At 51.0% G+C, this 16,829-nt stretch overlaps 1 protein-coding gene across 2 annotated transcripts in view; it reads left to right on the top strand.

Moving 5' to 3' along the window:
- The window catches only part of LOC144951253 (calcium-binding mitochondrial carrier protein SCaMC-2-B-like), a 57,016-nt gene that overhangs the window by 22,982 nt on the left and 17,205 nt on the right, over positions 1 to 16,829 (top strand). Inside the window, exons 1-3 of one of the 2 annotated variants that reach the window (XM_078881406.1) lie at positions 806 to 1,136; positions 9,880 to 10,006; positions 13,546 to 13,633. In XM_078881406.1, coding sequence (XP_078737532.1) covers positions 978 to 1,136; positions 9,880 to 10,006; positions 13,546 to 13,633 — 374 coding nt within the window. In that variant the 5' untranslated portion in view covers positions 806 to 977. Of the gene's footprint in view, positions 1 to 805; positions 1,137 to 9,879; positions 10,007 to 13,545; positions 13,634 to 16,829 lie in introns of those variants that run through there. The other variant, XM_078881404.1, reaches the window with a different exon arrangement.

Here is a 16,829-nt window from a genome sequence, read left to right as displayed (position 1 = left end):
CTGGCTATAACAAATGATAGCCCAGTGAAGTAGCAGCCAAATGCTCTAAATGCATGTTGATTCTAAATGTGGAGGGAAAACTGGAGGACTCTGAGAAAAGTCCACACGGCCACAGAGAGAGCGAGAAACACGCAAACTCCAAATATACAGCAGGCGTTAGGGTCGGGATCGAACCCACAACCTTTCGTTCACCAGGCCCCAGGGAGTTAACATCTCGCCACCCCTGGCGCCCTAATACCCGGAGCAATCGCAGCTCCGCCGTATGAAGGGAGAGCCAGAATCTGTGGGTCGTAGCAGCTGCCGCCGGCGTCGCTGCTGCTACCGCCACGTGAAGTATCGGATTCAAGGTCGCGTGGCCCGAGCGTTGCATATGAGGGGGGGTGGGAGGTATGGGTTAGGAGGAGGGGTGGGTGGCGAGCGAATGCACACATTGGCTCCGTGGCAGCACCAAAGTCCGCCTACATTAATCGTACAAAAAAAAGTCATCGTGCCAAAGCCGGCCCCCTCCCAGGCTGTGCAGGGGAGCGCTATACAAGACTTCACTCCCGGCCCATTCAACCAGTGTCAGTCCACCTCGCCCGCCCTCCCTCCCAACCCGCTTCGCCTACAGAGTTGGAAGCGCGTCTGTAGGAAACCGGTCGCTTCAGTTGATAAATGAGATAAACGATCAGTGGCCTCGTCTTCTTGACTGCCACGAAGCGGCGGTGAGCGGTTTGCATCCCGCGACGATATCTACCCGGGGGGTGGCGCAGAATCTTCGGTGGGGGAGGGGGAGGGATATCGTAGCTCCTCCCACACAGAGCACGCGCACGCAGTGCGTCACAGACCGCGAAGAAAAAGAAAAACCCCAGCCGGCGTTTCTCAACTCCCATATGCCTCTGCCTGCCCGAGGCGACCCCTCCGCACTATAGGCTTTTGCTCGCTGCGACCTCGCTCGTTTAAGACCGTGCAGCCGCTCGACGAGACAGCCAGGGGCCATGCTGTGCCTCTGCTTGTACCTGCCCGTGCCCGACGCGGACAGCTGGGAGTACGAGTTCTTTGAGGCGGACGGGCTCCCCGAGAACCTGCGCACAGTCCTGCGTCTCGCCCTGTTCGTCCCGTCGCGAGAGATCGCCAAGTACTTCCTGTGGCGGCAGGTGAGGAGGATGGGCTACCTAAGGCAACTCCGCCGAAACCCCCAGCGGGTTTCCCCGGGAGCGGTTTGCAAGTCTGCGTTGGGGGGAGGGGGGGGGCGAGCGTGCTACGCGTGTTCTTCGCCGGTTCTCCCGTGAGCCTCGTTCGGCTGGAAACGTGCGTTTGTAGGGTGATTTGTGCCGCCGCTATTAATGTCCACGTGATGGTGATGGGTGGTGGTGGTGGTGGTGGGCCACTTCGTTGAGCTGTCATTTGTGGCCTGGTCGCTTCTGAAAAGGAGCTACATGGCTCAGTCAGTAGGCCTCACCTTGTAAAATGAAAAATGGTTTTATTTTCGTTGAGTAAAATTCCTCCACCCATGTCAAAACTCGACTGTTTCATCTCATCCATACTGTGTGCAACCACTGCACTGCAGGTCAAAACGATCCAGGCACTCGCTCACCAACTCGCACTCACTCGCTCACCAACATACTCCGCCACTTATTCACTCACCTGATCACCCACTCAGCAGGTCACAACCATTCTCTCTCTGCTGCTACCCTCCTCACACTGCTCCACCTAAAGAAATACCATCCCATCGTCTCTCTTCCTGAGCTCTCGTCGAAACCGCCTTGCTCGGTTAAAGTAAATGTATCGTCGCTACCTTATGGCACCTTCGCCAGCGCCGTCTGTTGCTGGCCGCTTTGGCGTTTTGGGCAAGTGCTCGGCAACTTGTAATCAAGAAAAAATTATAAAACGGTCCAAGCAGGTTTGCTGAAAACCTTTCGGCTACATTTTGCGTCGCTTAGAAAGTTAAGATGTGAAAATGCTGCCGTGGCGTTTGGAGCTCACGCGTCCAGCCGCGCTTTTTTTCGGTGTCGGTTTTCGCACGCAAATCAACGATGCGGGGGGGGGGTGTTACGTGTTGAGCGTTACGCTAGAGTGCCGGCGTTCCTCCGTCCCCACGTCGCGACCGGAATGATGAACCGTGAATGGGCTCGCTCGCTCTCTCGCTGAGCCCCCGGGGGTTCTAGTTTCGACTTCCGTTGGGAGTTTTTAACGCCTGTGAATGGATTCGAAGCCGAAACCGGCGCGCTCGTAACTTTTTGTGTTTGAAAACTTTTATCGGGCACATTGAAATTAGACCGACAGCAGAAGACTGATGTGTTTATTTGTGTGTGTATATGTACAGTTTTGAAGAGATAAGTTGTGTGTGTGCGCGTGTGTCGGGCACGCAAATTACGCAAGTTCATCGTGCCGCTGACGTGGCGAGGTTTGTTAAGACACGTGACGGAACAAATAGCGCGAGAATGCTCGTGCAAAGGAGTTCGAGAGGAAGTTTGCACTGTGGATTTTCTCGCAGTGACTCGCGCGGATTGCTCACCTTAAGTAGACCAAATAACCTAAAAGTCGCTGAGGCCCTTCTTGAAAATGTACTTACGTATGCGTGTTGAACGACTTTTGAGCACCGTACCTAAGCCCACCATGCTAATCGGAGGTGTGGGCGAAGGACAACAAACTAAATGCATTAAGCACTTTTAAAGAAATGAGTTTACAATCTAGATGATTTGAAATTGCATAGCCCTTGGATTCATAATATCGGAAGGAAGAGCGTTCCAGACGGCCACAGAAGCGCATTTGAAAGCGCCTTCGTGATGGGCAGTGACCACCATATTTGTTCGACGGTTAACCAAAAGCCGCCGCTACAAGGACGAGAAAAATGTTGAGAATCGGTAAATCTTTAGTTGGTAAGGGACGGTCATGACTACTGTGCGGGTATGCAACACAAGCAAAGTAATAATGCAATGAAATGTTAAAATTTTACAATCATTGATGTGAGCTTGACCTTTCCACCTTTATTGAGGCCACGTGGAGCACATTCCGTGCCATGTGTCAGGGCGTGGTGAGATTTTTGCGCAATGCTCTGCCAAAGGGGAAATGCTTTTATCGGCTACGTTTATCTTCGATGGCTCTGGTTACAGCGGCGATGGCGACGAGTGCTTGCTATGGCGGTCGGCGATGGATGTTAAGTGAGGTTTTTATTTTACCCCCTCCCGCAATTGAGTGCCGTTTTGTTTGCAAGTCCTTGCAAATGTGGTCTGTGAAACATTAAGAATTGCGTCGAGAACAAATTAACCTTATGGTGGGACCCCGGCTCTCGCATAAACTGCTTTGCGACGTCATTTTATGTCTGTTGAAGGCGAACGATACGGCAATCTATTCCTCTTGACGAGCTCTACACGATGCGCTGATCAAAGTTTTGTTTATGACTACGGCAATTTTGGCAACGACGGGTGCTTGGTGAAGAACGAGAGGATTGATTTCTGGTGGGTCGCGGCGTTTATGTGCGCGGTGGGATGGAGTCGCCAAAAATAAATTGATTATTTACGATTCAAATGTACGAAATAACGAAATTGTTGATTTGCTCTTCGACGATGAGTGGCTGTTTCTGAAGAGAGTGGCCAGCTGATTTTTTCGTGCAACCACTCGTTCACTGGAGTTTCCTGGCAGGACGGAAATCAATCTTCAACTTTACACTTAAGTGTTGGGTTAACTTCTTTATGGTGAGCCACGGTCACCTATTCGGTGATAATCTTCTTTGCAAACACAGAGGCTGTAATCCTCGTGGCAGGACTACTCGGTGCACAGTCTCTTTGCCTTCTATGTTGTATCTCATTCACCGATGGCTGACAAAATCCCGATCTCATCGGAGATTATTCTTTGGTTCTTTCGGTAAAGTCACATATAAAGATAAAATAATAAATTAAATACTAGCATACGACGTTTCGATTGCAACACAAGCAATCGTCATCAGGTATAAATTAAATAGAAACGCAAATCTAGTATGCTTAGAAATGTAATGTAATACAACAGAGAGTTGGATAACATAACAGTCAACACCCTACCTGGTTGATTACGTTCTTCATGAGAATGCTAAATTTGAGAGAGAGATCAAACACAGAACCAGAGACATATAGACAGACACGTAAGCAGACATATCACAGAGATACATAGAGAGAGAACAAACATAGGCACATAGATCTCAGAGGTTGAGCAAGGTTGAGCCTGAATTGTGTTTGGAAGGATGACCATCGCCACCAGCCACCCACCCACCACCATCACCATCACGCACGAACAGGTTGCCATAGGGCTGCCGGGCTAAACGGTGGGCAACAGAGAATGGTGGGGGTGCCAAGGTGGCTGTTAACTACCTCGCCTGGTAAACAGGAGGTCGTGGGTTTGACCCCGACCCAGGAGTTTTTGCGTGTGCCTCCCCGTGGTCACGTGGATTTTTCTCCAGTTGCTTCGTTTTTTTTCCTCCACGTTACAGCCAATGTCACTTGTTTACAGAGTATTTGGCTGCTGTACATTTCCACGTGATATGCCACTTTGTTGAGCTATCATTTGTCAAAGCCAGATTGTGTCTGAGAAAGAGCCGCATAGCACAGTGATCCTTACCTTGTAAAATAAAAATTGCTTTCATATTGAGTTTAAAGTAATTGCTTGACTTTAATCTGGCCACGTGTGGCTCTGAGATGTTAACTACCTCGCCTGGTAGACAGGAGGTCGTGGGTTTGACCCTGACCCGAACGCTAGGAGTTTTTGCGTGTGCCTCCCCGTGGTGACGTGGATTTTTCTCCAGTTCCTTCGTTTTTTCCCTCCACGTTTAGAGCCAATGTCACTTGTTTACAGAGTATTTGGCTGCTGTACATTTCCACGTGATATGCCACTTTGTTGAGCTATCATTTGTCCAAGCCAGATCGCTTCTGAGAAAGAGCCGCATAGCACAGTGATCCTTACCTTGTAAAATAAAAATTGCTTTCATATTGAGTTTAAAGTAATTTCTCGACTTTAATCTGGCCACGTGTGGCTCTGAGGCGGAGAGCTTGGCTCCGAATCAAAAGGTTTGCGAGTTCAAATACTGGTTGGTGGGCGTGGGGGGGTTGTTGACTTGGCCCATCATCCCTCCCTCGGGGGTGAGCGGGGGGGGGGGTTAATAAAACGAGTACAAATTTGTAGAGAGGTCAACGGTGGTTCTCCTGTGGATAGACTCGCCCACAGCGCCATAAGAAATGTGGAGTTTCCACCACTGGCACCGGGGCTGTAAGTGGGAGATGAGCACCTGTGTGCGTCCGTGCTCCGGCATCGTGCGTGCGTCCCTGACTTCAGCAGCTCACGCTAACCACGGGTGGTGAAGTATGGTCAAACACGGACACTGGCACCAGTTATCTCGACAGTGCGGATTTGAGCAACCAGGTAATCACTCGGGGCGTTTTCGGCGACTCGCGCCGACCTGACGACAACGGTGAAGTATGGCCGCAGACATCACGAGGCTTTTCGCCACCCCGCCGCCAAAATAATAATTTTGAAAAAGCCGGGAGCAAGCGTCGCTCCTGCTGTTTTCTCACCCAGTGCGAGAGAGCAGTGTGACGCAAGCGTTGCAGCAGTTTGGCAAACAAAAATTATTCGGGAGTTGTCCGATTTTCGCCGCCCCCTCCACCGCACACACAGCCCCCCCCCCATGTGTGTTGTTCACTTTTTTCTGGTGTGGATTTTCGATATTTCACCCTGTTTATTTGTCCTCGGGACGATTGTTTTTCTCATTCGCCAGCCACAACAAGGCGGGGTGGGGGCGGGTGAGCGGCCTGTTTTGTTCACCTTCTGCCCCGTTTCGGTCCCTTGTTTTTCACCGACAAATCGCGGGAAAAATATTATTGTCCCTTGCTGGGTCGCGTTGGGGAGAGCGCTCGCCCGCTTTTGCCGACTCTGCGCGGTGTTTGTGCGCTCGCTGACGCTGTTGCAGTGACGTAACGGTCGGGCGCGCTGGGACCCGCAACCCCAGAGGTCGCCGGTTCGATTCCATCCTCGCTGCCGTGGCAGTCAATGGTGCAGGTTTTTAAAATCCCCCACCCCCCGTTCCTCTGTGCACCCAGCAGGCAGTATCAATGGGGGTACGCTGACCTCTTCCAAGATGTCTGGCCAGTGTGGAAGAGTAGGCCAAAGATACCCTCTCAAGATTGGGCCTCTAGAGGGGGGGGGGGACCCTTTTACCAAATGAGATATTTCTTGGCTGCACCTTGACCTTTTGCGGTGTTGTAAATCAACGTTGGGTTCGGCCTTGCAGATACAATTATTTGTTTGTGAGAAAACCAGATTTGCAGAAGCCAATGAGGGCTGAGCCTGGTTAATACTTGGGGGTTGTTAGAACAACAGGCAGGTGTTGTGTTGTAGGCTTATCGACTGCGAGCCGATGAAGAGATGGCAATAGAGCGATAGATGCGGGTTTTTTTTTATTATCCCATCTGTACAGCGCTCTCGATGTCACCGATTCGCGTGGGTTGGGTTTTTTCCGGGCTCTCCGCTTGCCGGCTCCCGCGCGAAGATAAACTTCTCACGCATGATATTGGCCACAAACTTCCCGGCGGTAGCCAGGCCACTCCTGAAAAAGTATTTAAATCATATTTATTTATACCGGAGGAATCCGATCAGCTATAAAGCTCTTTTTCACAAATGGAGTTTTCACAGATGTCCGGTAGAGACTTGGGGGAGGCTTTCCTGGGTAAATAAAGTGAATTAAAGTGATTTTATTAGGCAAAATTTACACACCAAGGAAACCCAAACCACCTTGTTAATCTTGTGAAAATATCATTGTGACTTCCTGGGTAGAACGAACGCATTCTGAATGTCCTCATACACGTTACATACTAGCACCACTTGCGCGTGTACAAACTTTCCTGATTCTATTTTTAGATTTCGAGGTGAAATAAAATCGATCCAAACGGTCCCCATGCAATACGTGTAAACGCCATTGTAAGATTCGGTTCATCCTCAGTGTGCTGTCATATGGCAGTGGTGGAAATTCTGCACTCTACGACAGGGAACCGTTTGGTCCTGAGTTTGAAATGCAAAGTTGTTGGTCGTGTGACCCAGTTCAACTTTGTTTACAAACGATCCAATCTGGACTGGAGCACGCAACACCCACCCCAACATAATTATTTATAACTCGTCCACGACACCAGCGAGAGCTAAATAAATTAGCATCACGAGCGGAGCGCGGGCCACCAGATAGCTCGCAAGAAATAAACGTGCCACGTTCATTACCTGTCACCACCATGACGTGTCTCCGTACGGTCGCCCACGTTGAGGCTTCGGGTCTCATGGACTGTCGTCTCATCCGTACTGTGAATAATTACACTGGCCAACAACAAAAAAACTTTTTTCTGGCCTGGACTTTTGCAGCTGTGACTGCAGGGATTCATCTTCTTGGTTCTTTCGGTAAAGTCACGTAGAAGGGAAGTAACGTGACTTTACCGAAAGAACCAAGAAGATTTTGCAGCTGTTCTAGACTAATTTCAGGGTGCTGATTCCAAATCTGATCTCAGATTTGCTCCATCACATCTCATTGTATACTATCGGCGTACCCCATTTTCATTGATTTTACCCGAAATTAACTCTGTCACTTATGATTGCAAGTTGTTGCGAGTCAGTGGCTGCTTTAGTGTTAAAATATGGTGCTGTATTTTTAGGATAGTGTGTTTCTAATATCATTTTCCACATTTATTTAATATTTTTCTTCTGCAGTTTTTATTGAAAATGCAATGTTTGATATCTCGAAAACCTGATGTGATGGACAAAAACTGATGCCAGATTTGGAATCGGCACCCCAAAATTACATTAAACCCGTTGGAATACCTTATGCCAGAAAAAGCGTGTTGACCAGTGTTATTATATCTTATGTAGTAATGTGTATTATTATTATACCGCAATTCACTAAAACACGCCCACCCACTCGCACACACGCACATTAACTCACTCGCTCATTCACCCACTCAGCCACCATGCTGCCAGGTCACAACACTTATCTTCTTCACCTTCCCTCCCATTTCGCCACTTGGGAATTCCCACCCACCCCACCCCATTGTCTCTGACCCCAACTTCTAATAATAATTAACCTTGTTCAATTATACCACCGAATTAACTCATCATGCACCACGCCTTCAATGGCGCCGCGTGTTGCTGGCCACGTAGCCACATGGCCTTTGGTTTCATGTTCTCTGCAACCGTGATGAGTAACATTTCTTTGTTTTAAACCCTTGCTCGGTCGCAACCCGGAATCTACGGGGTCGCCACGACGCTATTTTAAGTCGCTGGCGCTCGGCACGAGATACGGGGGCGGGGGACGGTGGTGGCCTTTCTGAGATTACAGCACGAGACCGCAGTGGGTGGTGGTGGTGGTGGCGGCGGTGGTTATTTCAACCCCCTCCTCCGCGTGACGGCTCTCGGGTTGCGTGTGAGAGCACTCCGGTGCAGGTTGTTACACGGTGCAGGGTGTTACCCGCGAAGTCAGGTCGTGTACCCCAGTGAACATAAACAAATACATGCTAACGACGACGCTAATAATAACGTAACGAGCGCGTGCACACCGCGATTACTCGGATTCTCCGCCGGCAAGTTGAGAAAACTCGTTCGTCACCATTGATTGGCGGTGTCGACGAAATGTTTTCTTTCTCTCGTAATTTTTTTATCCAAAATAAATATTTGCCGGGGCTGACCGGTGAAATGCAGGATATCCCAGGAGGCAAGCAGTGGGTGACGGTAATACTTGGCCCGATTTATCATTCTACTCCAATTATTATGTTAGTTTCCCCAGGAAAGTATCACTCATTTTTTCGAGGGCCCTGCCAAATTTTTTGCATGAAGCGATGGAGATGACCGCTGCTGCTGCTGTTATGTGATCCCAGCGGAGTCATTTGCAAGTGATTCTTCAGCATTGGGATGTGTTGGCCGATACCAGTTGCATTGTGTGTGTGTGTTTTTTCTCCGTCTGTATATGTATGTTGAACTTCTTTTTCACTGCACGTAGCCAACCGTGCTAATCGGATGCGCTGGGGTGAAGGAGAACAAACTAAACACAAAAAAGCAGTTATAGAGAAATTAATCAAGATAATATTCTTAGGTTTTTTCGGTAAAGTCACGTAGGTAAAACATTAAAATTAATAAAAGTAAAATAAAAATAAAAATCACGACGTTTCGGAGGCAACACAAGCTTCCGTCTTCAGGTGGAACCGTCACAGCCACGACAGCTGTATCAAGTAAATGAGAGATTACAAGAGCTACCACTCCGTATATATAATGGTTGGAGAGGGGAAGGGCCTAGTACGGCACACTTTTTATTAATAATGGAGAGGGGAAGGGCCTAGTACGGCACACTTTTTATTAATAAAAAGTGTGCCGTACTTGGCCCTTCCCCTCTCCAACCATTATATATACGGAGTGGTAGCTCTTGTAATCTCTCATTTACTTGATACAGCTGTCGTGGCTGTGACGGTTCCACCTGAAGACGGAAGCTTGTGTTGCCTCCGAAACGTCGTGATTTTTATTTTATTTTACTTTTATTAATTTTAATGTTTTACCTACGTGACTTTACCGAAAAAACCTAAGAATATGATTCCTTGCAGTCACGAAAGCTTCAAATCTAGAATTAATCAAGATAATTTAGAAGAGCACAGCTCCAGTAGCTTGCTAATATCAATTTACAGAAGAGCGTTCCAGACGGCCGCAAAAGCGCGGGACGCGGTGACCACAGCCTTTGTCGGACGGCTTAGCCAAAAGACGCCGCTGCTATTGCGAAGATGACCGGAGTTCGTGTGACGCTTGGTTCCTTGGCAAGATCAACGAGGTATAGCGGCTCATTTTGTGGCACAAGTACCTGCGTGCGTGTGTGCGTGCGTGTGATCATTTTTCCCGCCCCCTTGTTGCCCACAGCAAATCCTGAAGGCCGGTGACAAGAACAAGGACGGCCTGCTGGACTTCGACGAGTTTGTGCGCTACCTCAAGGACCACGAGAAGAAGCTGAAGCTCGCCTTCAAGAGCCTGGACAAGAAGAATGACGGTGAGGGCCGGTCCCCTCTCTCTCCCGATGGCACTAAGCTCAAATACACCGCACGGGGGCAACTTCACGGAATCCCTTACATTTTTTTACCTCTTTCTCATTCCGACGACATATGCCATTGTTGTTTTATCTCCCGACTCCGTTCCGATGACGTGCACACGTTGAATTTCTTTCGCACCGTACGTAGCCAATCGTGCTAATCGGAGGTGCAGTGTCGAGTCTATGGGTCAGCGTCGAGTCTATGGGCAGCGTCGAGGTCTATGGGCAGCGTCGAGGTCTATGGGCAGCGTCGAGGTCTATGGGCAGCGTCGAGGTCTATGGGCAGCGTCGAGTCTATGGGCAGCGTCGAGTCTATGGGCAGCGTCGAGTCTATGGGCAGCGTCGAGTCTATGGGCAGTGTCGAGTCTATGGGCAGTGTCGAGTCTATGGGCAGTGTCGAGTCTATGGGCAGTGTCGAGTCTATGGGCAGTGTCGAGTCTATGGGCAGTGTCGAGTCTATGGGCAGTGTCGAGTCTATGGGCAGTGTCGAGTCTATGGGCAGTGTCGAGTCTATGGGCAGTGTCGAGTCTATGGGCAGTGTCGAGTCTATGGGCAGTGTGTATGTACATTGAATTTCTTTCGCACGTAGCCAACCGTGCTAATTCATCGGGGGTGCGGGGAGGAAGGACAACAAACTAAAAACACAAAAAGCAGTTTTAAAGAATTAAGTTTTCAATCTTGATACGTCATCGGATCGTACGCGTAAGCACCACCTGCTTCACAGTCGATGTTAAGATCCCCGAAGCGTTGTTCAGAGAGGCGAAAGGCCGTTGTTGCGTTCCCAGCGTCGCGGTCCAAATTTCACAAATTTTAAAAGTTAATTGCGCCTTACTCGAATTTGTATTACACATGGCAACATCGGGCCCCTACTGGGAATCTGCTGCAGACTGTGTGCGTAGCGTTGCACCTGCGCGAAAGAGCCTGTCGCTGTAAGAGCGATCGCGCCAAACACACAAATGTGGTGAATTAACGGAACCTTTCGACCGGATCACATCAGCGTTCGCGAGCCTATTTGAGCGCGACCCGAAACCTTTCGCAATGTGCTCAATTAAATTACCCTCCGGAATTTTTACTCTTGGCTACGTGACTCATCTGCCTGCCAGCTCCCCCCCACCTCCCCCCGACTACCGGTGCCGTTCGTTCGCTTGCAAAGCAAAAAAACGCATGGACCCCACTTAATTTAATTAGATTATCACGACGCGTGGCGTTTCCACAGATTGCTGTTCTTTACACCAGGGGTGGTGGGTGGGTGGGTGGGTTGTGGTGCGGGGCGTTGGTGGGTTGTGGGTGGGTGGTGCTTTGAGAAACCATCGGTGTGCTACGTGGGTTGCGGTTGTGGCGGTTGTTGGCGGTGCATCGCTTAAACCTGTCCCCACCGCCCGCCGCCGCCGCTCCTGAGTTACGTCCCAAACGACAAAGGAGAGAGACAAGTCCGAGCCTCCCGGTCGCATTAGCGGCCGTTGGATGTTCGGGTAGCTGTAGATTGTCACGCGAGATAAAGAGCTGGGCGCGCGTGCGCGCGAGCACGTACGGAACGGACGAGCCAGAAGCACGCGCGCAGATTCATGGTTCACACAAGGCCGTTAACTCCGGCGACTGCAGCAGAATCGCGGTTCAGGCAAAGCCGTTAACCCCGGCTACTGCACCAGGCGACGATAGCTGTGTGTGTCGTCCTGGTGTCGGCCGCACTGGCACTGGGCCTCTGCTGAGACCTTGTTGGTCCAATTTTATTTAAAATACCTCTCCAAGTCGGCCGTGGAGAAACCCAATCCCGCCCCCCCCCCCAATCACGTCCTCTGAAGTTGCGGCGATCGGTGTGGTGTGCATATGCGGCCGTTTTCTCAGTCCGCTGCTGAATGAGGGCCACTCAGCCGCGTGGGCTGGTAAGGGTCAATCCGCGTCATGCTTCATCACCGTGGTCGGTGCACGTTTAGCGAAAACAAGGAGCGTGTGGTGCGCTTGTCGACGTCACGTCGTCAAGCGACGCTTTTTTTGCCCCCCCCCCCCCCCCGTTGTTCTGACCTCGCGGAAGGCAGTGTTAATACCCCGTGGTGGACAACGGGGGGGCCATATGCCGGTTTAAAACACAATGACTTCTGAAGGTCGCTCCTTCCGTCGCGTCTTGCGGAGGGGTGCGCGGGGTGGAATTTAAGGGCCCCCCGCCCACTTCCCCTAAACCTGCCACGGCCGCCTTGCTCGGTAGCCTGACTCCCGTGACCCCCGATCGTCACTCTTCATAATTTTTAGTATTCGGGCGTCCGCGCGAATCCGGTTTGAACTTGATTGTAAACACCGCGGCCACGGGTGCTGCCGAATGGCACGACGCGATTGGCTCCCGCCCCTACCCCCTCGGTGTGTTTTGTGCCCTGGGGGGGCCCGGGGAATGGCGACTGGCGCAGAGCAGTTTGCCCCGGGGCTCAGGCGTTTAGCGGTGAGATGTAGCGGCAGACGCGGCGGGATCAACGGACCTAACGGCTCGTAATGCATTTAGGGATGCCGGACCTGGGCTCCGTTAGCCCGAGCGGGCACGGGTTTATTAGTTTCCAGTGACTTTGAAGCCGGGTTAAATAAGGGAAGAAAAATAAGAAAGACGGACTCTAAAGTGATGGACAGGTGTGCCATTATGGGCGCGTTTTGATGTCGCTGTGTTGACCTGCTAAATGATTATGGGAGCGACATCACTGGAGGAATTATAGTGGTGCTCCTGACCATGAGTAAAATATATATTCTGAGAAAAACTGCATTGGTAAATGTCCGCAACATCGGAGCTGTTTATGTTCAATCGTCCTTCAGCAAAGGGTTAACGATTCACGCATCATCATCATAATTGTCGTGAAAATATTCCGTTATTTTCAGTCTAAAAGGGCCTGTGTCCTCCGCTACCGTTCTAGGAAGTGATGTAGGGCAGCCACTCTCGGCAAAGGACACTGATACGACCGAATACGCCCCCACTAACTGGGACTACCCACACTTTACCCCACGTGACCTGCCACTCGAATAACTGAGGCCCTACCCGTTCATACGGATGGAGACATGAGGAGGGAGCGGTGGGGATCTTAGAAACTTGCTCCATTGTTTCAGCTCCCTCGTCCGTTTGTCCTTCCCCCGCACCTCCGATTAGCATGGTAGGCGACGTACGGTGCGAACGAAGTTCAACGTGCACACACAAAACTGCCCTTTCCACACACAAATACGCGTACACGTGTCCCACTCATCACAGTTTCTTGCCAACAATGACATCAACAATGCGTTAATGCCACGTTGCATTGCCCTAGCCTTTCCAGGAAATGCCGAGCATTCTCCGCAGCAACATTGGCAGACTTTACTTTGTATATTTTGGAGTTTATTTAGTTATAATTCTCGATTATTGTTGCTCAGTAGCTACTATTTTGTAACTATTTATACACGCAGGGCGTACATACGTACACACACACGCGCGTGCACAAGTGCCAACGGCCGCGTTAACTTGGTGGGGCGGTGTGCTGCGTGCGTCTGCGCAGGGCGGATCGATGCCTCGGAGCTGGTGCAATCGCTGGAGACACTGGGCGTGAGGATCACGCTGGAACAGGCGGAGAAGATCCTGGGAAGGTGAGCTGACGACGTTCACCACCACACTCACTATCTCTCCCCCCCCCCCCCTGCCGGCTGTGCCCCCTCACCTGCATGTGAAGCGATGGCAGCAGCAAGGGCGTGTGTTCTGAGTGTGTGCTCAAAATCGGCCAGTCAACCCACGGCACCTGCCGGGTCTGTCCCGTGACCTCCTGCCAGCGGGCGTTCGACACTTCACGCGGCGTTAAAGTGCAGCTAGCCTGGCACAAGCGCCGTGGTGATGTCACCGCCACTTAGTGGCGAATGACGGTTGTTGTTGTTGCACTCAAAATGAGTACCTGGTGCAGTGTGTAAGCATCTCCACTTAGGGAGAAAATGGTGGTCGGGCGTGGTGGTGCTGGTAACCCACCCCTCTCATATGCCTTGCCGGCCTTCATAGCTGCTACTCGTTAACAGCACTTGCCCCAACAGTCTGTTAAGGCTACACGGGGGATTTTTGTCTATGTATGGGGAGCGATGGTGCAGTTTGTTTGCACGCTGCCCTACGAACCCGGCGACCCTAGTTCGATTCCCGCTCGTGGCCAACACCAGTGACGGTTTCTTGAACCGGTTCTGGACGTCCCCTAGATCGACTTGGCCTCAAATGAGTACCTAGTTGCGGTGTGTAAACATCACCACAAGAGAGACAAAGGCGGTCGGGCGTGGTGGTGCTGGCCACCCACACTCTCGCGTGCCGTGCCAGCCTTCATGGCTGCTACTCGCTAACAGCACTTGCCCCAACAGTCTGTTCAAGGCTATGTGGGGAGATCCTTTTCCTTTGGAGTGAGTGAGCAGAGGTCACTTATAATGGGACCTTTCGTAAAGGAATGGGAAATCTGCGAGTGGGTTTGGAGCACTGTGCACAAACTGCTGCTGGCTCAAACACTAACCTCACGCCTAAAACCGTACTCGCCTCGCTAACAATCATGTTCGTCCTGTCCCCAACATTTACCTTCATACTCGCGTTAACCCCCCTAATAATCCTTCGCATTAGCCATAGCTTTCGCATTAACAGTAACAGCCTTGACAGTGGCATTAGCCCGAACATTAGCTCCAACACGACCGTTATCATTCAATCGGATATATCCCTAACCCCTTGTCCTCACACCAACCCTCTCCTGACGTCTCTCGGGCGGTAACAACAATTTTTTGAGACCGCGGTTTGACGGGTCATTCGTCAACGCCTGGGCTACGTGCGTTGCTAGCCGTCCCTCTGCCGCTAGCTTGCCCTTATTGTGTTGGTGGCACTTCCTGCCCCGTTAACACGACCCATCGCCGCAGCTCGGGCTGCGCGACCCTCGACAGGAAGAGCGTCTCAACTAAAGGTCAGGGCGCGGGGGTGGGGGGGCTTTGCCGGCACAAACATCGCGCGCGGATGAGCTCCGCGCGTGATGTTTTCCCAAATAATTGCTCGTAAATCCGATGCGCGGGCAGGAAAATGCTCGTAAGTCTTTCTTGTGTGCCTTGCTAAATCGCCTTGGACGAAAACGGGCGTAGGAGGGCGGGCGGGTTTGGGGGCAGGAGGTGGGAGACAGGACAAAGTGAGGATGTTGAGGATTCTGTCGTGAGTGAGCGATGTTGTTGGGAGTGCACGGCAGCAGTGTGAGAACTGGAGGGCAAGGGTGAGGATGGGGAAAGGCGGGGGGGGGGCATTCATCCAGCAGTGGATGGATGGCGGCACGATGACGATTATGATGGCGGTGATAATAATGCTCGTGGCATTGTTGTTACGATGATAATTATGGCTTCGTTGATTTAGGACATTAACTTTGCCTCGATCGAGCGATCACAATCAATTATTGCGCCAGTTATACACGCATTGAATCGTGAGTGTGAGATTCTATGATTAAGAGTTCGTGAGAACTGTACGCGAAGCCTCTGTTAAATCTTAATAATAATATTTTGTTATGCAGTGGTGCTCATGCAAAACTGCATCTCGCAAACGCAGTCCAAGACAACGGCAATAGGATGAGAAACAAAAAAATCTTACAACCGTTACACCGATAGAAACAATCCCTAATGCAAACGAGAGACGGTAGTGAACGAGGTGGAAAAGGGGTGGGGGGGGGGGAACCCTTTGGCACTGAACCGATACACCCCAGAAATAATGACGAATAATGGAATTGTTCCATGCGCGCGAGCGTGATGTCAGCGTTGACCCCTGCCACGACGAGTCGAGGGGGGGTCGGGGCGATGCGGACTACGTTGGAAGCCGATAAGCGAGTGGGGAGTGGCGGGAAGAGCTGTCTGGCGCACTTCTCTCGGCTTGGGCAACGTCGTTTGTGCAACGAATTACGGCAGACGTATTTCTTACGCAACTGAAATGGGGCAAAAAAAAATGTAGTTGGAAAAGTCCAAAGTTTAACTCGTGCCAGAGAGAGAGCGCGACTGAGAGAGTTAACCGCAGCGCCTAAAACGAATCTAATAATGCGATCGTAATGTTTCCTTTTATTTCGCTCGGTGCCAATCGCGCGATTTTAGATTTTCCTGCGGCAGCCTTTGTCACGTGAGAGAGTGTCGCCGCTCCGCACCGCCATTGGTGCAGCGGTGTCGCGCGCTTTCCAGTCGGCAATCGGTGCCTTCTCTCCGCAATGCCTTCACCGCAAGCGAGTTGCCGGTAATCTCCGTGGCCGCCCTCTGATACTCATCACACACGCAAAGTGCGTGAGCCACAAATGAACCCACAGGACCTTTGCTGACCTGGTCAAGGAGCGTAAAACGTCACGCGAACTGCGGTCATCCTCGTAGCACAGCGGCTTTTGATTTGCCGTCGAATAAATACGGTGTTCACCGCGTCGCGCATTTTCAGATGCGCTTCTGTGACCGTCTGGAACGCTGTTCCTTCCGATCTTAAGAAGCCACTGGAAGCTTATACACTTTAAAATCATTACCTATGTTGACAAACTCATTGTTCTACCCCTGGCACCTCCGATTAGCACGGCTGCCCACGTGCATTGACGAGCTCATGTCTTGCAAAATTGTACATTCAGGAGGAGGTTGGCTGATTTCTTATATATTTTTTGGCACCCACGTTTGTGATTGATGAGATAGCTTTGGTGCGCGTGTTAATTGGAAGCGGCTCCCGTTAGGTAGGAGGGAACGTTGAGTTGGTTAGTAGTTTTGCCTGCCAGTTTCTCTCCGGATCTCCCATCAGAGAAAGATGCGCGAACACCCTCACCTCATCCACCCACACTTC

This window comes from Lampetra fluviatilis, chromosome 61 (genome assembly GCF_964198595.1).
Source record: "Lampetra fluviatilis chromosome 61, kcLamFluv1.1, whole genome shotgun sequence".
Taxonomy (NCBI): Eukaryota; Metazoa; Chordata; class Hyperoartia; order Petromyzontiformes; family Petromyzontidae; genus Lampetra; species Lampetra fluviatilis.
Note: the sequence above shows the minus strand (reverse complement) of the source record. Positions and strands in the feature narration are given on the sequence as shown.